At 43.0% G+C, this 25028-nt stretch overlaps 1 protein-coding gene across 1 annotated transcript; it reads right to left on the reverse strand.

Annotated features, from left to right (window-relative positions):
* Positions 1 to 356: 356 nt before the first annotated feature.
* Rtp4 (receptor transporter protein 4) lies at positions 357 to 7256 on the reverse strand. The gene is made up of 2 exons (XM_005071699.4): positions 7021 to 7256; positions 357 to 1477 (listed from the first exon to the last, which is right to left on the reverse strand). The coding sequence occupies exons 1-2, from the start codon at positions 7203 to 7205 to the stop codon at positions 790 to 792; spliced, it is 873 nt and encodes a 290-aa protein (XP_005071756.2). The 5' UTR covers positions 7206 to 7256; the 3' UTR covers positions 357 to 789.
* Positions 7257 to 25028: the final 17772 nt, after the last annotated feature.

The following is a 25028-nucleotide window of genomic DNA, read 5'->3' on the forward strand; positions in this document are numbered from 1 at the left end:
CTTCTTCAGGGAGGAATAGCTAGCTGAGCTCTATTGCAGGTGTTAACAATATTACTTGATTCTCTTTGGGCACCTGTGCCAAGGCAGACTATCATGGAAGTAAGTGCAGGGAGGGGAAGGATACTCACCTCATGGTGACCAGGAAGAGAAGGGAAAGGGTGAGCAGCTCAATAAGCTTACAAAAACATGCCCTAGCAATCCACCCTGTCTAAGCCCGTGTTCTCAAGTTTTCACCACCTTCCATAGCACCACCACCCAGAGACCAAGCCTTCAGCTTTGAACTTTTGGTGGGCCTTGATTAAAAAGACAAAACAAAAGGAGCTTTTTTTATTATTCATCCCGAGAAAGCAAGACAATTTATCTCAAAATCTTTTAATTAATCACATCTACAAAATCCATTCTTCCAAATACTGTAGCATAGTCACAAGTTCTAGAGGTTACAGTAAGAATATTGGGGTAAGGACATTTTTGGGGGGGAGAACATTATTCAGTCTCTCACAGTAAATTTACAATAATACTCATGATTATTAGTTCTTGTCAAGATTTACTCAATATAGCTTAATGACAATAATTGAGCAAGCAAATACAAACTGTTCAGTGATTTAATATGAATATGGTTTTGGGTCCATTATGTGTTTGTCATGTTTTAGGTTATTTTCAGAGCATGTCCAGGAAACCAGGTTTATTCTACACACATGGCCTTACTTGATCTCAAATCAATTCACTGATGTGTTAAAATGACATCCACTTCATTGATAACCATAGAATGAAAACAAGTTGATAAGCCTATTATCTAAAGAATAGACGAATCAAGGCAAGTGCAGCAAGAAACAACGCCGTTAATAGCCCTGTGTTATGGGGCTCTCTGTGTTCCGGAATATGCGCATTCTCAAAAAACGCAGTCCAAGTCTGAGGTGAAGAACTGTGGCTCTTTGCTGGGGAAACACTGAGGCTCTTTTCTGGGGAAGAACTGTGGCTCTTTGGTGCAGAACTGGAGCTCAGTGGTGCGGAAGAAGTGTGGCTCTTTTCTGGGGAGAAACCGTAGCTGTGTAGCAGAAAGTGGTGGCTCTTTGGTGCAGAAGAACTGGAGCTCGTTGGTGGGGAAGATGGGGGGCTGGGGGGCTTTGCTTCATATGCAAAGGCACACCTTCCATGGTAACCCAGAGCGCATGCCTCACAATTGGCTGTGTCATGGGGTCCATCCAACGGCACCCTCTCATACAAGGTTGATGGTGGCTTCTTCGAGCTATGTCTATAGTATCTCCGCAAAATATAACTAACTAGGTTCTCCAGAATCCTTTGGATGCTGTCTGTGGAGAACTCAGGATTCTCAAATTCAGACCTACACTTCTGGCACCTCTGAGCGAAGATCCTCATGCGCACCCGGCCCTGAGACAGCCCAGGCTCCCAGTGCAGGTGGTAAAGTATCTTCACTTGGGCAGAAACCCAACGTCTGTCACATATGGAACACTGGAAGCTGTAGACAGAACAAAGAAGACACTGCGTCCTTAGCTGACCATTGGCCTGAGAGGAAATTGTCAGCTAAGGGATTCTAGGAATCCCCTTCATACGGTTTTGAACATCCTGATCACAGATAAGCAAGAGCAAGAGGCATTGCATTTTAGATGTTTTTCTGTTACTATGGAGCATGCATCTTTGATAGTAAAAACCTCTCTGGAAGTCAGAAAAGGAAGAGAATTTGCAGGGTTGCAGTGGCAGAGAACACCTTTAATCCCAGCCCTAGGCAGGCAAAGGCAGCCACGTCTCTGTGAGGTCAAGGCCAGCCTGGCCCACAGAGTGACTTCTAGGACTGTCAGAGCTATTACACAACGAAACCTTGTCTCAGGAAAAAAAAAAAAGACAATTGTTACTACATGCATGGAGCTTCCTTCTTCATTATGACAAAAGGAAGCTTCTATAAAGTACTTATTTTGAGACAGGCAGACTGATGTCTTTCAGTGTTACCGCCCTTTATCTGTAAGCCATTCCTCACAGATATTATTGAGCCCCTTATCACTAAGAAAAGTGGCACTGAAACATGGGACTGAGAACAGGAGACAGAAGTGATAGTTGCTGCAGAGGAACAGCGACATTTGGGTGAACAAATGTGAAGGGAGCGCTTGGAAAAAAGAAGTGAAGTGTGGTGAGTGAACGTTGTAAGTCAGGAGGAAAAATAAAAATGTATATAATTAGAGACACGAGACAGAGAATTATCAGTCAGACGATTGTATGTTTACTTGGATATATTTTAATAGCCAGGAGGGCTGGAGTAAAGCAGAAGCAAGTACAGAAGTTTTTAAAGTTTAAGAGTTTTTTAAGGATCCTTCTCCCTCACGGGAGTCACTGGCTCAGCTGTCTCAGAGCTGCACTGGGGCTTGGGGAAGGAAAGTGTGACCCCACATACACGCTACATCAGCAGGACCTGCGGGCCCCAAGAGCTCAGATTTGCTACAGTGGTGGTGGTTAATTTTGCAAGCAGCTGCAGCCACAGATGACCTGCAAGTGGGCCAGCCCAGGCCCAGAGAGAAAGGCAAGATGAGGCCAAGGCCAAGCCTAGGAAGCCCACAGCTTTAGGAGCTGCTACTGTGCCTGACGCCCAGCCAAGTGTGTGGAAAATGCTAATTAATGCAGCCAGTCAGAAACTGGCTTATTTTTTAGAAAGGTGACATTGATAAATTTATTCGAATTTCTTCAGGTTTTGGATGCTCACAAACTCAAGGGTATTGCAAGAGATTTTAGTTAAAGAAGTTTTATTTCAATAAACTAATCATAACCTAGGAAAAGGATGGCCGAAAGATGCATGTATATTCTGTATGTATGATGCGGTCACATGCGTGTGGGAGGTGTGATTGTAAATGCATGAATCCTAACAAAAGGACATACTTGAATTGCTTTGGATATAGTTTTAAAAGGTATCAAGTCAGTCAGTGTTGTCTTGACAGGAAGAGTTAGTGATCTGTGCCTCCCACAGCTGGCCTCCAGAGCTGGTCGGCAGAAAATGGCCAAAGCAAGCATGGCCTGAGAGCCAAAGGAATATGAATGGATGATTCAATAGAGTTTAGTAGAGTTTAGCAGAGGAGAGAATATAGAAATTCTCTTATCTTTGTGGTTAAGAAAGAAATCTAGACAATAAAAGTTAATGCATGATTTCAGAAAAGTTATGGAGAAAAAGCCTCAGGGGGAAGGGACTCATTTAGAACAATTAAACACTATTATGAATGTCATGTGTGGCAAAAGACCCTCTTCAGTATTTAAACAGGACACAGACAAAAGTTTTTTAGTTAACATTCAAGGACTGTGGTATCGCAAAGTTATTTTTGAACTTTACAAGACCAGAGAATTGAACTCTAGATAGGGAAAAGGAAAAAGTTCAGAATTGTGGAGTTATTCATACTCCACCCATCATGACATTTTATTGAATTGAAATTATGAGTATTATAATCCAGTCGATTTGTATGTCTGCTGTTATTAATCATACCGGAATTATTGATGTTTGTAACCTTTGCTGTGCTGTGTAAGTGTTTATGGTTGTAAGAGGTCAGAGCTCATTCTGACAGGAATTTGATGTGATGCTTATGAGTCTTTGGGTACAATGTGATTGGAAAGGCAGATCTAGACTTTGATATAGCCAAAGGCACTCACAGAGACATCCCACACAATTTCAAAAGGCCATTTTAGCTGGATTCATCCCCTTTTTGCAGAAGATTGTTGCAGTCGTAAAAGCACACATGTTGCTTGGCACTATCAAGTTTGCTTGTGAGCTTTCATTGAAAAGATAGTTTAGAGGTGCGTTGCATGGAGCTCTGCACCACCCCCTAATGTTCTTTGTTACATAGGCTGGTGGCCAAGGACGGATAAGATCTTTATGCCTCCAGGAGACCTAAGACAGGTCACACATAATGGAATGTGTAGTCCAAGGATGGGTAAGCACTAGTAGGTTGAAGAAGGTGACTTAAGACAAGCACAGTTGTCTGTCCTATTGCAGAAGCACAGGTAATATTTTATTAATTTAAGAAGGGGGACTTGTGGGGACCCATATATGGAAATCCATTCTATCTTGCCATGAGTTCAGAGAGCTCAAGTCACTTCTATTGTCCTCAAGACATTAATAGCTGCAGTATGTCCTGGCCTTGGTGGTGAATGGCTCCTATCTAAGTAACAATAGACTTGGGCCCAGGTGAGTTTACACTCAGAAAGCTAGGTAATACATGCAGCTATGAAGCCCCTGAAGGCCAAGTAGTACATGCAGCTACAAAGTGTATTTCAGATTAAGGGAAGTAATTGCTATTTGCTGTTTGTACATGATAATAGAAGTCTTCTGCCATTGTCCCCACCTTTGGTTGATTACTTAAGATGGTGTATCAATAAACTAAGAGGCATTCAGTATGCACTGAAACTGCCCTTCTGATACTCTCCCATGTCTCCGCCTTTCTTCATCCATACTCCCCCACCCAGGAACGGACCCAGAGCTGCTTGGCAGGTGCCGGTCACATCCCCAGTCCACGAAAATGACCCTGCGACATGGAGCTAATACAGATGGTCCATGGCAGAAAAGCAAATAATAAAATGTATACACAATTTGCCTGGGATATACAGGGCAAGTGAGGGAGGGTTGTTTTCTCAGCCTAGGCCATTGAAACCAACCTTATCAACCATCTGCTACAGAGCATACCACTATTGAACAACATGACTAATCTTTTTTTTTTTTTTTCCGAGACAGTGTTTCTCTGTATTGTTTTGGAGGCTGTCGGTCCAGCCCAGCCTCGAACTCACAGAGATCTCATGACTAATCTTATAAACAGACTAGAACATGTGGAAATGTATGCCTGAGGGTTCATGTGGAGTGGAGGTAGGGCAAGGGTAGGCAGGCAGAGGGACAAATGAGGAGGTAGGAAAGAACTGTCGGTTATAGGGGTTCTAGAAAACACCCTAGGGTTCTAGAAACAGAGGGGCTGGGTTCTCAGACCAGCCATCTTTCTCTCCTGACAAGGCAGGAGAGCTGGTTTCTCCAACATGGAGCTGGCTTGGGACTACAAGAAAGGCAGCCAATAAAGAAGGGGCATTCCACAGACACTCCACGACCTGGGTCTGAAGCGTTCTCTCCTTTTATCCACAGGCTTTCTCTAAAGTCATATGCAACTGCAACATGGCTATTTGATTTTAGTTGAATTGTAGGAACTAGCACTGAGCAGGGGTGAGGCAAGGAGACTTGCTGCAGCCTGTAGGGACTAGTCAGGGTTAGCAAAGGAAACAACCTTAAAATTCCACCACCACCCCCATTTTTCAATTCCCACTCCCTATGCTGGGAGTGGAGGCCTGCCCTAGAAGCTCTGAGCCCTGAGTAAGAAATCCTGATCTTCTGAGAAGGTCAAATCCCTCGGCTCCCACAACTACATCTGTGTGTGAGAATAGCAATAAAGGCTCACCAAGGGCAAACTCCTTTGTGTCAAGAGAATATAATCTCTGACCTGGGTGGATACTTAACTTCCATTCGGACCAGCTAAGCACCTGGCCAATCGACCAACCACCCCTAAGAAGATCCGTTCACCTTAGGCCATGCTAGCGGATAAGTGGGTCATGCTTTTAATGATAATGTACATTTCGTTCCCAGAATTCCTGCTCCTTATGGCCATAGCTTACAAAACCCAGCTCAGCAACTCTCTTTGCCTGGCTTCGTAAGTCTGTTCACTTTTCTGAATTACTCAGGAAAGCATTACCTTCTCCTTTGCTCCTTCCCACCTCTGCTCTAAGCATGCTTTCCAGTGTATTAGTATTCAGGCACACCTGGCCTGCCCCTCGAAGACCTGGCAGAGTGCAGCGCTCCTGCTCCTGAGCGCATGCGCAAACCCAGTAGGCAGGCAGTACCCTGGCCAGCTGTGCACATGCGCTGCGCCCCTCCCTTTATCCGCCTGCTTTCTCTCTCTTCTTCCTTTTTCTCTCTCTTCCCCTCCTGTCTCTGTCTCTCCTCTCTGTGTGTCTCTGCCTCTCTGTCTCTCTCTCTCTCCCCACAAGATCTCTCCGCACCCCCTTTCTCTCTCCTCTCTTACCCTCCCTTCCTCAATGAAGCTGTCTATTTGAGTGCTGTCTCTTGCCCGCCATGGGACCCTTTGGCTCCACAGTATAGCACTGTGACACTGGCCTAGCTTACTTGTTCTCTGTGTAGCTGCCTACCACCACTCAGCTCCATAGCAACTTAACTCGCAGGGTAGAACCTTCTGCTCCTTCTCCGGTCTACTCCAGACAGCCACCGAGAGTGACAGCTTGCCTCCCTGATGGCTTTACTTTGAAACTCTAATAAAATTGTCCTCAAACTTCCTTCCATTTGAGTGTCCTGTTCATTCAAAATTCTTTTACTGAAGAAATTAAGAACCCAAAAAAGAATCTCTGTGAGTTCGAGGCCAGCCTGGTCTACAGAGCGAGTTCCAGGACAGCCTCCAAAACAATACAGAGAAACCCTGTCTCTGAAAAACCAAAAAGAAAAAAAAAAAAAGAATCCAAAGAAGAAAGCCTACTTCCCCTGGTGTCATCGGGGTACTATAGTAGGGCACGCCACCATCTTTGGTAACATGCTCATGTGGATTTTGTCTCATCTCTTCTGTAAGCTGTAACACTGCTGCATCATTTGGACCCAAATTGTAGATAAATCCATTTTTCCATTGTATGTGTTTTATTATGTTTCTCTTGATAAGAGGGTGAGCAGTTTTCTCCAAGACCAGGCCTTCTCTGGTTGGGGATCCAGTAAAAGGGAGAAGGAAGGAAAACTTTGGGAGGAATTTGGAGGCATTTTTTCAAGGACTCCAGAAGTATTTTTGTAAGGACACCCAGCAGGACACAACAACTTCCTACATCAAACAAGGTGGAGGCTTGGAGTTCAGGGGGAACCTAACCACTCCATGACCGAAAAAGACTGAGGAACCTGGCTAGCCACATTTGTTCTTTCTTTTATAACAGCAGGCTGGCAGAGACTATTCTGCGCCCAGTGTAGCCTTCAGGAGGACTGGCTGCCCAGCCCACACTCACCTGCCAACTCCTGTCTGCTGGTACTGTCTCCATCCCTGGGCCATACCATCGGGTAAAATGTTCTTATCCAACTGCAAGGTCCACTTGGCCCTGGGTTTCTCCTCCTGGATAAGTTCTTGAAACATCTGCTCCCATGTACTGGCATCTGAGAACATTTTCTGAGGTGGAGGCTGAGCTATGAACATAGTAAGCAGCTTGCTGTCTTGCTCAGTTCTGAGAGAACAGTTTCAGTTTCCTGGTTTCCTATTCCCATTCACTTTCGGTTTCTATTTCCCAGCTCTAGCTTTTGGTTTCCAAGGTACACAGAACAGTTCTTGGTTGAAAATGCAGAAGGCGGCTGAGTCCCACCACTGTGTTAAAGGGCCATGCTGAAATGCCTGAGAGTCCAGCTCTGGTGTACATGTTAGGGGCTCCTGTGTGTGGACCTTTCTTTTCTTTTTTTTTCTTACAGTTTTTTATTGAAGGCAAAGCACTAGTGTGGGAGTTGGAAAAAAAGGAGTGCCTAGTGACTGAGACACAGTGCTTGTTCCCATAAATGCTAGTGGGCTGGTGGAGATAAGAGGAGAGCTGTAGGAGATTGTGTCCCCCATCACCTGATGGCCCTGATAAACCCACATTGCAAACCCCTAGCAGGAGAATTTTCTTGGTATAAAAAATATTAAATATGAGTCTTTTCTATCAAGCACTATAAAATTTGTGTTTGAAAAGAATTCAAAACTTTTTGACTCCTCTACCTTGTATGCAAATATTTTAACACCCTCCTACCCAGTAAGTCATTGTTTCTGCAGAGGCCCTATTGCATTCTGGGAGCTGACCCCATGCCAATCTCCTTCTTTCCCTTCACCCAGGGTGTTCATACATTAGCTGATCTTTAAACTGTGATGTCAGACCCTGGTCAATGGGGGGAAAGATGCAGTCTCCGTCAGAATTAGATTCAAAACCAACCTTTAATCCCAGCACTTGGGAGGCAGAGGCAGGCAGATCTCTGTGAGTTCGAGGCTAGCCTGGTCTACAAAGCGAGTTCCAGGACAGCCTCCAAACAATACAGAGAAACCCTGCCTCGAAAAACCAAAAACAACAAAAACAAAACAAAACAAAAAAACCCAACTGTGCTTCCTGCCAGGTGTGTTCAAATCTCTGACAGCACCCTCTTGACCAGGAGTAAAGTTGGCCTTGTCCAGACACTAAAATGTGAGTCCTGTTCCCTTTTCTTGTCACCCTGAAACTCTTTCTAACACAGGAGTTTTGTAAGCAAGCACACCAGAGCTGGCAAACCTTGCCCAAAGTTACAGGCAGGTAAAGAGAGAATATTTGAACCTTGGAATCTAGGATTTCAAAACCTGCAGTGTTTGCACCTCACTGCCTGGAGGGAAACTGAGGAAGCTTTCTGTGAGCTGGTACAGGATTCTAGAGCCAGAGGACAGAAGTAAATCCCCTATTTGGTAGTCTGATCTAGGGATTCCCTAGTGCCCCAGGGGACAGAGTAGGTGACCAAGCTGAACAGAGTGTGGTTCACGTGAGAGACATTCCAGTGACGCAAACTCTGTTGTCGCAGGTGTTCCGAAGACTGTGCAAGCTGAGGGCTAGTACAAGGAGGTGTTTGTGAGAGAAATACAAAGCTGAAGAGCCACAGTGGTATTTAGAGCCTCACCAAACCAGGAAAGAAACTGGCCCCTAGCCCTCTGGACTGCAGTAACCAGCTTCAAATGTGTGCTCTGGGCTCCTCGACTGGATCTTAGCACCTGCCCTTTCCTAGGATTCTGCTTGTGAGCACACGAAAACTGCTGTGGATTACAAGCCCGGTGAGGACCATTTTTGGAAGTTAGCCAGCTGCCTCTGCAGGTTGCTCTAGTGGAAACATCCAAGCTATAGAGTTTGGCATTTAGGAAGATAACCCTTGATATTTTTGAAACCTTGGGGTTTGCACATCAGCTTGTATTTGCATATGTAAATTATCCAACAGGGAACCTAGGAACCCAAGTGGGGACATCTCCCACAGATAGAATACAAAGAATTGCCTTTTAGTTTTTTGTTTGTTTGTTTGTTTGTTTTTGAGGGGGTTAGTGTCAGGGATTGAACTGGATCTTTTAAAGGCATCCCTAACTCAGTCTGAAATTTGAGCCAGGAAACTTGATCCCTCTGTGAGAAGCAGGACACTCCATCCTGAGAAACCCATTACCACTTCCAACTTGGAAACAGAATCCACCTATGGTCTAGAGCCTTATAAGCTTTAATGTGACTTTACTGGGAGCCAGACTTGTAGAATATATTCTATAACCCTCTCTTTTATAACATAGAAAAGCACCTAAATCTAGACAAAGAACATATGAAATTCTAGGAGCTTGGAATAGGATATATGCTGTCCAGAATACTAGAGCTAGATAACCCTTAGGAATCAGTCTGTTCTATTTTGCTCTCTTTTTTGTTTTAAGATTTAAACTTCTAATAATGCTTTTACTAAATCTTTGAGAATTTTCATACATTGTACTTTAATCACATTCATCAGCTCCTCTCACATCTCCTACCTCCCTAATGTTAGAAATAAATTCAGATCAAGGGGATACAAATTAGAAAGGAAGAATTCAAACTTTCACTATTTGCAGATGATAGGATAGTTTACATAAGTGACTGGATAAATTTTACCAGGGAACTCCTACAGCTGATAAACACCCTCAGCAATGTGGCAAGATACAAGATTAACTCAAAAAATTATTAGCCCTACTATATACAGATGATAAGCGGGCTGAGAAAGAAACCAGAGAGACATCACCCTTTACAATAGCCACAAACAACATAAAATATCTTGGGTTAACTCTAACCAAATAATTGAAAGGCCTGGATAACAAGAACTTTGAGTCTTAAAAGAAAGAAATTAAAGAAGATACCAGAAAAATGGAAAGATCTCCCATGCTCTTGGATAGGTAGGATCAACATAGTAAAAATGTCAATCTTACCAAAAGCAATCTACAGATTCACTGCAATCCCTATAAAAATACCAGCACAATTTTTCACAGACCTCAAAAGGACAATCCTCAACTTTATATGGAAAAACAAAAGACCAGGATGGTCAAAATAACCCTGTACAATAAAGGAACTCCAGGAGGCATCACCATCTCTAATTTCAAGCTCTACTATAGAACTATAGTCCTGAAACATCTTGGTATTGGCACAAAAACCACTAATGACAATTTATGCTGGAGAGGATGTCGAGAAAGGGGAACATTCCTCCACTGCTGGTGAGAATGCCAACTTATGCAGCCACTTTGGAGATCAGTATGGAGATTCCTCAGGAAAATGGAAATCAGCCTACCACAAGAACCAGCAATTCCACTCTTAGGCATATACCCAAAAGATGTACACTCATACAATAAGGACATCTACTCAATTATGTTCATAGCAGCATTATTTGTAATAGCTAGAACCTGAAAGCAACCTAGATGCCCCTCAACTGAAGAGTGAAAAGAAAAAATATGGTACATTTACACAATGGAGTACTACGCAGAAGAAAAAAATGGAATCTTGAAATTTGCAGGTAAATAGATGGTTTCTTACCATCCTGAGTGAGGTAACCCAGTCACAAAAAGACAAGCATGATATGTACTCACTCATATATGGATTTTAGACATGGAGCAGGGGATTACCAGCCTACAATCCCACCACCAGAGAGTCTGGGAAGCAGGGAGAACCCTAAGAAAGATATGCATGGTAACCCGGAGAAGGGTTAGAGGAGATCTCCTAATTGGATTGGGAGCAGTGGAGAGAGGGAGATGGGAGAAAGAGAGGAGGGGAGAAGAGGACACAGGAGAGCAGAAAGGTTGAGCCAGGGCAAGAATAGAGGAGAGAAGGATGAGAAATACCATAACAGAGGGAGACATTATAAGTTGGAAGAGAGATCTGGCACTAGTGAGATCTTCACAGATCTACAAAAATGACACCAACTGGCATTAAGGCTACCTTAAATGCCCTCCCCTGATAATAAGATTGATGACTACCTTATATGCCATCCTATAAGCCTCATCCAGTGGCTGACGGAAGCAGAGGCAGACACCCACACCTAAAAACCAAACTGAACTCCTGAAACCCAGTTGCAAAGAGAAGTGATGAGCAAAGGAATCAAGACCAGGCTGGTGAAACCCACAGAGGCAGCTGACCTAAACAAGGGGGAATGCGTGGACCCCAGACTGATGACTGAGAGACCAACATGAGACTGATCCAAACACCTCCCCCCAACCTGGGTGTCAGAGAAGAGGCCTCGGCAATCTATGGGACCTTGGAGAGTAGATCAGTATTTATTTCTGGCATACAAATGGACTCTGGGAGCCCATTCCACATGGAGAGATACTCTCTCACCCTGGACATGTGGGGGAGAACCTAGGCCCTGCCCAGGATGATATGACAGACTATGAAAATCCCTCATGGAAGGCCTCACCCGCCCTGGGGAGAGGAAGGAAGATGGAGTGGGATGGGGTGTTGGGAGGAATGGGGGTCTGGAAGAGGAGGTGAGGAAAGGGAACTGAGAGTAATATTATAAAAAGTTAAATAAAAAAGAATTGCACATGAAATGAAGGAGGAGGGAGAAAAGGGTCATTATATAAACAAATTTTATATAGCACATATGTAATACATATTAATATATAATATTCATATAATATATATAATGAAGACAGGTGTTTTATAGGGCTTACTGTTTTGGTCTACAAATAATGGCTAGTGTTTGTAGACACATTCTATGGATAGACAGAAGCCTACCTTAGTTGAACATAGACTTTTCCAATAGTTACTAAGAAACTTCTTCAGGAAATAATTCCTAGGTTTGGACTGTCCCAATCTTTGGGGACCCTACCCATGAATGGTCCAGCCTTCATAGCCAGAGTGTCATAACATCTGACAAAGGTACTAAATATTAATTAGAAATTACATTGAGCTTATAGGATACAGAACTTAGGTCATATAGAGAGGATGAGTAGAACTCTTATGGAAACTCTGACCAACTGATTGCAGAAACTGGCAACAATTGAGCCAGTCTCCTCACTTTGTACTGCTCAGGACCCAATGTGCTCCTTACTGGCAGAGGCTTACATCCTCTGAAGTTATGTTTGAAAGACACCTCCCACCCTTCTAAAACTCCAAGATATTCCCCCAGAAAAAGCTCTAATCATTCCCTTTCTCAAGTCATTGCTGGATTTGCACAAAGCTTACCAGGTCATTGACCAATTGTGACAGGAATCCTGACATCTCCCACCTCCGAACCCTCCCACCAGTTCCAGCCAGGAAACTTGATTTATATAAAAATGATTCCTATGTGGACCCTGGAACCTGTCTGCAAATGTTCCTACCTAGTTATTCTCACCACCCTAACTGCCATGAAAATGGTTATTGTCATCCCCTGGATTTATCACCCTCAATTAAACAACAACAACAATAACAAAAAATAAACACTAAAGACCATCAAACTTGGACAACTTAAAGATAAGACTGACCACAGTTTCCTAACTCCTGGTACACAATCCTCATCTGCCTCAAACCTGAACATGGGAACTCAGAAAAGCTGGGGATGGGAAACTCTTTCAGATGGACCTATGTTCTCTTACATCCCTTCCAGGAATGAAATGGTGAGTGTCTATGGGAGGGACAGGGGTTAGAAAATCAGGTTGCAGAGAAGACTGACTAGAAAAATGCCTTCAGGGACTACATTTTTTTGCATGCCATGCTGATTGGTGGTGAATTGTCCTGCCAAGGACAAGGTACCTGCATCATGTCCTCAAATTCCAATCTTGATTCCTCACCTTATAAGGTTTGCTCAAATGCCCAAAGAATCAACACCAGCCAAAATGACCACATATTCTTTCATGCCCCTGAATCTAACTGGCTTGTACTAACCATTTAACTGAAACCTGCCTTCTCTGACTCACTGTGACCCCCACTCTATGTATACAGCTCTACCCTATCATCCAGACATATGCCAATAATGGAGAAGAGAGGAGAGCTCATGATGGCCTTGACTAAATGTTAATGATGGTCAATCAGGCCCCAGTTCTGTCTCCAATCCTATTAAGGGAAGAAATAGCTCTGTAATTGCCACAGGCACCTCAATTTTGATTATTGGGAGTCAAGATGTTAGGGAACTCAGTTCCTAAATAGATTTGGACCTAGGCCATTTGAAAATGTCCATTTCTAGGCTGGAGAGCCAAGTTGACTCCATCATAGAGGTAGTCCTGCAGAACTGTACCTGGACCATATTTTATGAAACAAGGAGGACTCTACAATGCTTTACGAGAAACTCACTGCTTTTGTGCCAACCAATCATGGGTAATTGGGGGGAAACCTTGCCACAGTCAAAGAATACCTCAAGGAAAGGGAAGAAAGGAGACTCAGATAGTTGGCATCAGTCTCTATTTACCTGGTCGCCATGGCTGACCACCTTACTGTCAGCAGTAGACAGTTGATGTTTATCCTGATCAAGCTTACAATAGGACCCTGCATACTCAACTGCATGGATAACTACATCAAATAGAGAATAAATTCAGTGAAGCTGCTTGTCCTTAGGACCAACTATGCCCCACCACCCCCAGAAAAGGATGAGTCAATGATTTGACTCATGCCCATAAAACCATGGGGAATGTGACAGGGCAGTCAGTGCCAAGGTTCCTCCATCTCGTATTCTTGCTGAGGCCATTTCAGGTTTAACTATAATTTGATCTCTTTGATGGGAAGCCCCATGGAAAGTTACCCAACTCTATTCTAAGAACCCAAAGTCAAGATGTCTCAGATAACTTCCTTTAGTTTCTGTTAAACTGTCTGATGCTGAAAACACCCCCTGCAGCTTCAGAGTGAGTTAACAGGATGTGGAGTTTGCCATTAAAGCCCCCCTTTCGTAGATGCTTGGTGTTACACTTAGGTGTGGAATACCTGAGTATTCCGCTGCTTAGCATAAAGGCTTTCAGCTTGCTATATACTGTGTCTGAGTGGTCTTCTCCAGTGGGCTTTCCACAACAGTGGGGGGAGCATTTGCATAAAAGTCTTCCAAGGTGGGAGGAGATAATAAAAAATCTTGTCCCAAACACACATTTTATAGTATTTGATGGGAAAGACTCTATGTGATATGTCTTATACCTATCCACCCAACTTTCCATAACTTCAGCCCCCAACTTCCATCAAGTCCAGTTTTGTTAGCTAAATACTACTGGGAGTAGAGCTCTCTTGGAGTGTGGTCCAGGTACAGTAGTTGTCATACCACCGAAGACAACTCACTCTCATCCTTCATGCTTGGATTTTGTCTGGTTTAAGCAATCATTGTGATTATCCCTCCCCACTCTTCACTAAGACTGAGGGAAATGTTGCATACAGTATAATGGTGGTAACTTATCTGTTGTTAGAATCCTTGGGTCCAGGAATTCACTATGCTTCCCCTAGGCTCTTCAATCCATGTGTCTCTGTCAAATGACTTTAGCTGTAATACCTTCTAGAGTACTTCAGTTGTAAAACAGGATTCTCATGGAATTACAGATGACCATGTTCAACCCTATGGTTCAGCCCAGAAAGGAATGTCTGTTGAGACAGCCTGTCTCCCAAGGTAGCCTGCCTCACCTTTGGCAAACAGTTTTAGGAAGGTGAGGCTGCAGGATAGACATGTTTGTCTGCTGTGGAACAATCTTTGTACTCTGTAAATATGTATGACTCACATAGGTAAATAGAAGAGTTGACTGGATAGTAGAGATAGGTTGGGCTAGTAGGCAAAAAGAGAGCATGAAGAAGAAGGGAGGGGTCTCAAGAGCCTAGAGAAGATGTGGAGAGAAGATGGAGTTGCTGTGTTGAAAACAATGTACTGCTACATGGTAGTGAAATATCAGTTAATTTGAAGTGTAAGAGCTAGTTAGTAATAAGTCTGAACTATCAGCTGAGCATTTATAATTAATAGTAAGTCTCTGTGTGGTCATTTGGGAACTGGCTGGCAGGACAGAAAAGTCTGACTACATAGCTCCTTATGGCTGCAACAGTTTCCTCATTCCAAAGTCCCTCACCCCGCCCATAGTAAGAGTTATAGCCAGTTTTTTCTCCCTGGAAGACCACTCAACTTTCCAGAGGAGAGAGGCTACCTCTCACTGTGTGTGCTAATAAACATAGTCCCATCTCTTGAAGGTCAGGCTCCTGTCTTTTTACATTGCCTCAGAAACCTAACAATGCTAAGCGTGGTGTTTTAACCAGGTAGCACAGTCAGGCTATGGTGGGGCACACCTTTAATCCCAGCACTTGGAAGGCAGAGGCAGGTGGATCTCTGTGAGTTTGAGGCCAGCCTTGTCTAAAGTGCTAGTTCCAGGACAGCTAGGGCTGTTACATAGAAAATCCTGTCTCAAAAATCCAAAAATAAATATTTTTTAAAAAACAAACAAGTAGTGTTTGTTCCAGAATAGCAGAAGCCACTCTCAAGGGTGAGTATGGCAATGTTGCTAAATGAGCTCTTGTGGAAGAAAACATTGTCAGGAGGTGAGAGTGCAAGCAGCCCTTCTCTGAGTGTCACAGGAAAAACCCAAGAATAAAGTCTTTAAATTGTTGTATTCAGAGAGTCCACAACCAGAAAATATCCTAATGATCTGTCAGCATCTCAGCTATAGGCAGTGGATTACAGAGCAAGGAGCAACAATGGCAGTCAGCACTCCAGACTTGCCTCTCTAGTCACTATTGTCTCTAAGATTTGTGGTATTGCTGCTTTTCTCCTTGGTCTCCTCTTGGCAGCAGGGAGGCTTTGTAACATAACACCAAGGCCACAGAGTCTTGTACTCCACTTGAATCAGACCTTTTGATGACAACTAGCTTGAAGGTCAACTCAAAGCAAATGACCTATTAGCAGTATGCACGTGCAGAATCCTTTCTACAGGATGAAGAGTGCTCTTATGATATAGAACAGACAGTGTCTGTCTTAGGTTTACTAGAGCTATGATGAAACACTGTGGCCAAAGGAACTAGGGGAGGGAAGGGCTTATTTCACTCACAGTTCCATATAACATCATCCCGCAGTGAGGACAGGAACTCAAAGAGGGGAGGAACGGGGCTGCAGGAATGATGCAGAGGCTGTGGGGGAGGGCTGCTTACTGGCTTGCTTCCCCTATTTTGCTCAACCTGCTTTCTTATGGAGCCCAAGCCCAGGGATGGGCTCACCCTCAACGGCCTGGGCACTCCTCATCAATCACTATGAGAATACCTTACAGCTGGATCTTACGGCATTTTCTCAACTGAGGTTCCTTCCTCTCAGATATCTCTTGCTTGTGTCACATTGACATAAGACCAGACAGTACAATGTCCCTATCTCTATGTGTCCACTGTGGACCACTGTATTGGCCACACTTTTAGGAGTGAAAGTAAGCTAAAGGGACAATTGGGCCATTTACATGTTTATGCAGGCTCTATACTATGCTCCTAGTTGTGTTGGAACATGCAGCTTTCCCAATGGCTGTTCTCCTGTCCAGGAGGTTGATGAACCCAGTTGGAATGACTTTCAGAGGAAGGGACAACAGCATGACAACATGTCTTTTATCTTTGTCAGAAAATCTATAGCTACTTGGTAATACAAAAATCTTCCTAGCAGTTGAGAAAGTCACTCTCCAACCAACTTAGATCATTCCTTAAGCTAAATATCATGTATCAGAATAGATTTAAAAGAAGTAACATAAATTTAAAAGAAATTCATTACAATAGCTTGCTTTACCAGGAAGAAATAGCCTTCCCTTATAATAGGCCTTCATAAAACCACTCCTACCTTCCTATTTTTCCTATGTATTTGAAATTATAAGGAGAGGCAATTGTCATCATTTCCCCTTCTTTAAAATGATGTGTTAACAAAGACACAGGAGGAAGAGTCCATCCTCAATGACCTTCAAGCCTGCTGAAAGCTGGCTAGCCATCTAACCAGTTCTGATAGACTGAAGAACTTCTGAGGGGTGGTTGGAAAGAAAGCCTCCTGTCCTCAGGAAGAAAACACAGATCAATGTGTTTTAAAAGAAAACATTTTGGCTTTCAGGGGCTCTGAGGACTGAGTCCAGAGTGTCCTGAAATGGTGACAGATGCCATCCTCTGTTCTGCCCAAGACAGACACTGAGCATCAATTTATTTCTCCAGTGATTCTAGCTTGTGTGCAAAATGCAATGGAAGGCTGCAGCTTGGTTAGAAGAGAAAAGCAGAAGTCAGAGGGGAAGACACTAAGGCATCCATACTCTGGTTCACAGTTTGATAACTGAATCAATTAGTTGCACAGGATTTACAGAAGAAGCGAACACAGGAACACATTTTAGCCCTTAAGATAGAGAGGGATGAATTCTGGGCTAAGGTTCCTTCACTGCTCATGATGATAAGTGTGCATCTTCTTCCAGACTCAGAAGAGCCCAGTCAGCAACAGAGCCTGTGCTCAGATTGCTCTGATGCTGAACTCTGAGGCAAGTATGCACGCTCCCAAACCTAGGATTAGTTGGCAACAATAACTAAAGCAGAGGCACAGAGAATCTGGACGTGTGTCTTCACAGTACTTCCCTGAGAATTCCTTTCCTGAGCCACTGAGGATATCCTCAGCTGGATCACAGCTCCAGTTAGTACTGCCTCCCAGCAGAAGGTCAGCGTGGAGGGGAAAGAAGGTGTTGTAGTGACAGCACCAAGGCCCCAGAGGCCCAGAGCTGTAACAGGAGTCATAAGAAAGAACAGGCAGACATAAGGAAAAGCAGAACCAGAGAGCTGGCTTGAAAACCCAATGGCACATTCAGTCAATGTCTATAATAGCCTAGTCCCATCTTCCGTATTTGAGGCAAGGCCTGATCTACAAGGAAGACAAGAATGCTCCCAGAGACTCCGTTCCACTCTGGAATGCTGAGAATCAACTTTCCTAGACTCTCCATTTTCAGAACTGACCAGGGCCCTCACCTTCTTTTTGGATCCCTGCTCATCGCACCCGTGTCTTACGTACCTTCTCGTCTTGGTCCACTCATTCCATCGCTGGAACACTGATCTAGCACCAGACTTCCCAGTTTGAATCCTGGTGCTACCGTTTGCCACCAGAGTGATCTTTCTCGGGTTCCTAGACCTTTCTGTGCCTCACTTTCCCTGTCTAAAATTGAGATAAGAATATTACCATTTCGTGGGGCTATTGTGAGGACAGAGTGGTTAAAATAGTTGGCAACACTAGCAAATAGAAGTACTTACATTTTTATTGCTACTGTAGCTATCTATGTTCCATGTTTCTTTGTCAACATCTTGGGAATATAATATGGCAAAACTTAACAGTTTTTTTCTTAATTCTAAAATATGGAGAAAAAGCATGCATATGTATGGTGATAGAATTTTATAGAAAAAAATCTCTTACATCCAAAGAGACTGAACTTTTGTTGGCCCTCATACCCAAGTTAATAATACACCTTAATGTTATTTAAGACTTAGGTTGTTGTCTCAAGGTTACCCAGCCTGTTTATTTATTCTGTTTTCAAGAGAGCAATATAACAACCAACCTTACTTGCCTTGGATTTCCTATGTAATTAGCTTTGAAAACCTACTCTAATGCATAGTTTTAATCTTAATTTATGTACATTTCTGTGCCCCTGACCCCGAGAGCACTGCAAGTGTATTTGTATGTGTGTTATGTTAACAAATGAAGGCAACCTTATACAACAAATATCCTCCATAAATGTTGAAAGCAATATTTATAGATAGATAGTGCTTGATAATGGTATGTTTGCAGTCCTGAGTGCTTCGGGGTCAGTTGGCGTCAGTAGCTTAATCCCTTGCAAAATTGTTGAAGTAATTTCTATAAAATATCCCTCATACCTTCCCCCTTGTGCTGCCTTCCATGTTGTCCAATGAATATAGAGCTAAGCCTTTTCTTAGGGTCATAGCAACACAGGCAGTTAGCCACCAGGCAGGCATAAATAGATACACACAACAGAGGGCCTACAGACAAGCCAGAAACCACAAAATACACACACAGGAGGAGATGTGGGTAATTTTATTCTTGGTGAAATGACTCCAAAGGGAAGTACTGATTTTTCTTTCCTTAATGCCACACAAACACAATGTGGTTCCTCTGAGGTTATCATCCATGCATTTGAAAGACCCAAATAGGAGTATATCTAATAGTAAGGGAGCACATTTAGGAATCCAAATTTACCAACAGGGTTCACTCCTGCCCCACCTTGTTACCTAATCTCACCCCACACTTCACCTCCTGTGGGCAAGTCTGGCTCCTCCTCCGGGATGCATGCACACCCAATATCCGCCATGATGTCCACCCACCGCTGTGAAGGGTGAGCAAGAACTGAAGCAAACTGTGACTCTCAAGCCAATGGCTTCTCAAGTCCAAGAACTCAGGCTGCTAAGGAAACTGTCCAAAGACCAAAGATCCTGCTGAAATAAGCCTTGAGAAGGAATGCAGATGAAGTTCCACTCTTCAGAGTGGCAGGCTGCTTACCATTTCTGTAAAAAACCATTTGGTTTCAGGCTTAGTTAGGCCTGTCCTCTGAAATGTTGGAGGTCAGTTTCAGTAGACAACCTTGTGAATACTTAGGGGTACAAAGAATTTCTAGGAGCCTGAACAAACTAAGTTCTAGAGGGGGAATGTACCACCGGGACTCTCCAGCCAGCCAAGGCCACCATCTATACAGATGTGACTCCTGTTTCCAGCAGCCCTCAGGGCAGGGTCTTAAAACCAGATTCAGAGCTGTCCATGCAATGTTTTGAGGATATGGTGAACACTTGCACCCCACAGGAGCAGGATCTGTCCTCACCTCCACCCCCGGCCAGAATCAGAAAGCAAGCAGACCAAAGAGGCCCTTGATTTGGAGTTCTTACACCAGCCCATAAGGACAAGATTGAAAATTTTTAAATCCAATAGGACCCACTTTTAAGTTTTACCAATGGAAGTCATTCTGGATTCTCACAGTGAAAATGGAAAAAAAAAAAAAGCTTGTGTTTCATGTAGAGGAAGAGAATTAAAAACAAAACAACAAGAAAAGCCTGAGATCCTTCTGGTCTCCTTAGCATGGTCTTCCCTAAGGAGATCCTATCTTTAGACAAATATGGAAGACTCAAATATCACCCAGATTCTAAGATGGACAAGCAAATATTCAATGTTAGTATCCCCAGCCTTCAACATAGCAGTTACAGTGGAGCCATCTTATGTCTTCCAGAGTGATTTACCATCTGCTTGGTGGCCTAGCTGGCAATGACAGGGAGACAAGGCTGCCTGGGTGCTTTTTCCCGGGTCATGAGTTCCCACGGAGTGATGATTAATTCTCTACTCAGCTCATAATATCTGAAAATGAAATAAAGAACTCAATCAGCTGTGAAAAACTCAACATACAAATGGAATCATCAAACCTCCAAACCATGAAAAATAATTTAAAGCTCCTTTAAGGTCCTTGCTTGCTGGTTGGCATTTAATTAGAAGACAAGAGTGTTAATCCCCACATTTACTGATCTGTTTACCCTCTTTGAGCCTTAATATTTCTGTCTGAAATATAAAATTAATAATACATATTCCATTAGATTAAATGATATGTGTAGTAATATGACTTAGATATGGACTGAATGGTGAATTGTTGGACAGTACTACTTAAAGAAAGAAAGGCTATTAAGTCTTGAAATAATGGCATTTGGATGAGAGAACATTTGAACTGAGGACCCAGACATGAAGAGATGTTTGGACCAAGAAAGCAAACAAACAAAAAAAAACAAGAGATAAAATGGATAACAAAACTGAGAGCACTTCATCTCAAATAATATACTTTATCCCCATGACTACTTGGTCACTGTAAAAATCCATTGGCCAATGATGCTCATCAAGGAAAGTTTCCGAGAGGACGCACCTAATGCAGCTTTGCTGTCACATGTCCAGGCTTGTCCCTGGAAGTTTATACTGCTCAGGTCTCCGGTGGAGCTGAATAATATTAAAATATACGGGATGAGATTACTATAAATACTAACGGCAGGGTTGAAGTAGGGTACTTTAACTTCTACCTGTGTGCATTTTTCCTCTGTGTGATTCTAGGAGAAGATGCCAGCCATCATTTGTCTAGTCACTGTGGCTGTGTTGACCTGGCTTGCCCTTTGATGGAATGGAAGCAGCCACAACCATAATGCATGAATTTAATTAACAGTAAACCACATCGAAAGCCAAGGAGGAGAGCTATAAAAAACGGAGACAGGCCATTCGGGGCCATTATGATACAAAGCTGAAGAGATATCACACAGCTTACTGCTATACCACTGGTAAATGATCATCTGTCTTGCCTTTGCAGGCTCACCCTAAGCATGGAAATGAGGCAAGAAACCAGTGGTGCCCATAGGGCTTTTCCTGATATCAGAAAGTTTTCAGACTGTACAAAATGCATAGGATCCCAGGGAACAAGCAGTCTACCCTAGGAAGTCTCGGTGGGTATTTTAAAGGGATCCTAAAGTTTTAAAGGGCTCCTAATGGTGACATCCATGCAGAAGTTCAGACTTGTCCTCCATCCAAAAGTTAATTGGTAAGGTTCATGTTGGCATGCTGACCCAGAGTCTTCCACTAGGGCTACTGATTTCTCCTAGATCAATTCCCAAACCCTATGCTATGTTCCACTCTTTGGAACACCTTCCCTGGGCAGCCACAGGACGTCAGGTTAGATTTTTCATTGCTATTGACAAAAAGGAAGTCATTTCACTTTCTTCTTGTCAACTCTTTATCAGTTTTTTTTCCATTTCTGTTTTTAAAAATCCACATGGAACCCTACTTGCTCTCAGTGAACTTTAATTATTGGGTGTCATTTGCATATGCTAAGAACACAGAGAGAGATATCAGTGAGGGCTTCTGCTTCAGAAAACAATCCTGAATGCCGGTGACACGTTCTGAAGAAGACAAAGCAGCTGGGCGAGCACAGATGATGAACGCAGCTCAAAGTGGCAGCACAGTTTGCTATTTTCTCCCCTTGCTCTTCTCATCAGCCCCGGTGTTAATAATGCTGTCCTGTCTAATTAGGTTGTAGACTGATGAATGTCATAAGGTTGTACATGCCGAAATTTTCATTTCTTGTGTGAGCATTCTCCTACATTGTATCTATTCTAATCCCTGTCCCACAATACCAGATAAACTTTAAGACTCACTTTTTCCTTTCTTGTAAGTTCCTGAGGTTTTAATGTTTGGAATTAAACTATACAGAACTGAGTTGAAAAATTATCCTGACCTTGATATGTAAGGAGAACAAACAATATTCCTTTTATTTTTATTTAAAATTTATTTTATTTTATTTTATTTTGGTTTTTCGAGACAGGGTTTCTCTGTATCGTTTTGGAGGCTGTCAGTCCAGCCTGGCCTTGAACTCACAGAGATCCGCCTGCCTCTGCCTCCCGAGTGCTGGGATTAAAGGCGTGCGCCACCACCGCCCGGCCTAAAATTTATTTTTTATTTTATATACTAACCCCAGTTCTCCCTCCCTCCCTTCCCCCACTCTCCACCTACCCTCTTCTCACCCCCCCATCTGCTCCTCAGAAGGTGACAAGGCCTTTCTTGGGGAGTCAACAAAGTCTAGCATACCAAACTGAGGCAGGACCAAGTCCCTCCTTCCTGTATCAAGGTTGAGCAAGATATTCCACCATAGGGAATGGGCACCAAAAATCCAGTTCATGTACCAGGGATAGATCCTATTCCCACTGCCAGGGCCCCCTCAAACACCTACATTCAGAGGGTCTGATTCATTCCCATACAGGTTCCCCAGACATCAGTCCATGAGTTCCTACTAGCTTGGGTCAGCTGTCTCTGTGGTTTTTCCCATCATGCTTTTGACTCCCTTGTTCATATGATCTTTCTTCCCTCTCTTCAGGAGCTCAGTTCAGTGCTTGGCTGTGGGTCACTGCATCTGCTTCCATCAGTTACTGGATGTAGGCTCTACGACAATTAGAGCAGTCATCAATCTGATTAAAGGGGAAGGCCAGTTCAGACACACTCTTCACTATTTCTAGGAGTCTTAGCTGGGGTCATCCTTGTGGATTTCTGAGGATTTCTCTAGGATCAGGTTTCTCCCTAACCTCATAGTGGCTCCTTCAGGATATGTCTTTTGTTGCTTTACCTCTTGTCCCTCCCCCAACTCAATCTTCTTGATCCCCCATGTTCCTATCCATAATCCCCTTCCTTCTACCTCTTCTCCCAGTTTACCCTGGAGATCTTAAGTATTTCCCCTTCCTGGGGCCCTCCATGAGCGTTCCCATTAGGGTCTCCCCTTGTACCTAGCTTCTCCGGGGTTGTGGATTGTAGCCTGGTTATCCTTTGCTTTGCATTTAACACCCACTTATGAGTGAGTGCACACTTGTGTTTGACTTTCTGGGGCTGGGTTGCCTCACTCAGGATGTTTTTTTTTTTTCTATTTCCATCCATTTGCCTGCAAATTTGTTTTTTACAGCTGAGTAATACTCCACTGTGTATATCTACCACATTTTCTTAATCCATTCTTCAGTTGATGGGCATGTAAATTGTTTCCAGTTTCTGGCTATTACAAATAAGTCTGCTATGAACATAGCTGAGCAAATTTCCTTGTGGTACGATTGTGCGTTCTTTATACACAAGAGTAGCATTGCTGGTTCTTGAGGTAGATTAATTCCCAGTTTTCTGAGAAACGGCAATACTGATTTCCAAAGTAACTGTACAAGTTTGCACTCCCACCAGCAGTGGAGGAGTGTTCTCCTTACTCCATATCCTCTCTATCATGATCTTAGCCATTTTGATAGGTGTAAGATGGTGTCTCAGAGTTGTTTTGATTTGCATTTCTCTTATGGCTAAGGATGTTGAGCAACTCCTTAAATGTCTTTCAGTCATTTGAGTTTCTTCTGTTGAGAATTCTCTGTTTAGATCTGCACCCCATTTTTTAATTGGATTATTTGGTGTTTTGGTGTCTAGTTTCTGGAGTTCTTCATGTATTTTGGAGACCAGCCCTCTGTCGATGTGGGATTGGTGAAGATCTTTTCCCATTCTGTACACTGTCATTTTATCTTATTGACTATATCCTTTGCCTTACAGAAGCTTCTCAGTTTCAGGAGGTCCCATTTATTGATTGTTGCTCTCAGTGTCTGTGCTACTGGTATTATATTTAGGAAGTGGTCTCCTGTGCCTATGCATTTAAGGCTACTTCTCACTGTCTCTTCTGTGAGGTTCAGTGTGCCTGGATTTATGTTGAGATCTTTGATCCACTTGGACTGGAGTTTTGTGCACAGGGATAGATACAGATCTATTTGCATTCTTCTACATATTGACATCAAGTTATGCCAGCACCATTTGTTGAAGATGCTTTCTTTTTTCCGATGTATAAAATCAGGTGTTCAAAAGTGTGTGGATTATTATCAGGGTCTTCAATTCAATTCCATTGATCCACATGTCTGCTTTTATTCAATATCAAGCTATTTTTATCACTGAAGCTATAGTAGAGCTTGAAGTCAGGGATGGTGATGTCTCCAGAAGTTTTCTTATTGTATAGGATTGCTTTGGCTATCCTGGGTTTTTTTTTCACATGAAGTTGAGTATTGTTCTTTTGAGGTCTGTGAATAATTGTGTGAGGATTTTGATGGGAATTGCATTGAATCTGTAGATTGCTTTTGGCAACATTGCCATTTTTACTATACTGGTTGTACCTATCCAAGAGCACAGGAGATCTTTCCATTTTCTGATATCTTCTTCAATTTATTTCTTTAAAGACTTAAACTTCTTGTTATACAGGTCTTCCACTTGTTTGGTTAGAGTTACCCCAAGATATTTTATGTTGTTGGCGGCTATTGTGAAGGGTGATGTTTCTTTGATTTCTTTCTCAGTCTATTTATCATATGTATATAAGAGGGATACTGATTTTGATTTTTTTTTAGTTAGTCTTGTATCCTGATACATTACTGAAGGTGTTTATCAGCTGTATGAGTTCTCTGGGGGAATTTTTTGGGTCATTTATATATACTATCATATCATCAGCAAATAGTGAAAGTTTGAATTCTTCCTTTCCTATTTGTTTCCTCTTTATCTCCTT

Source organism: Mesocricetus auratus, unplaced genomic scaffold, assembly GCF_017639785.1.
Source record: "Mesocricetus auratus isolate SY011 unplaced genomic scaffold, BCM_Maur_2.0 Super-Scaffold_100008, whole genome shotgun sequence".
Classification (NCBI taxonomy): Eukaryota; Metazoa; Chordata; class Mammalia; order Rodentia; family Cricetidae; genus Mesocricetus; species Mesocricetus auratus.

Bases quoted from the DNA above. Each gene is read 5' to 3' on its own strand.
- Rtp4 (XM_005071699.4), bottom strand. From the start codon at position 7,205: ATGTTCATAGCTCAGCCTCCACCTCAGAAAATGTTCTCAGATGCCAGT. The intron at 1,478-7,020 runs GTGAGTGTGGGC...TTCTGTCTACAG, and splicing joins CAGCAGACAGGAGTTGGCAG to CTTCCAGTGTTCCATATGTG.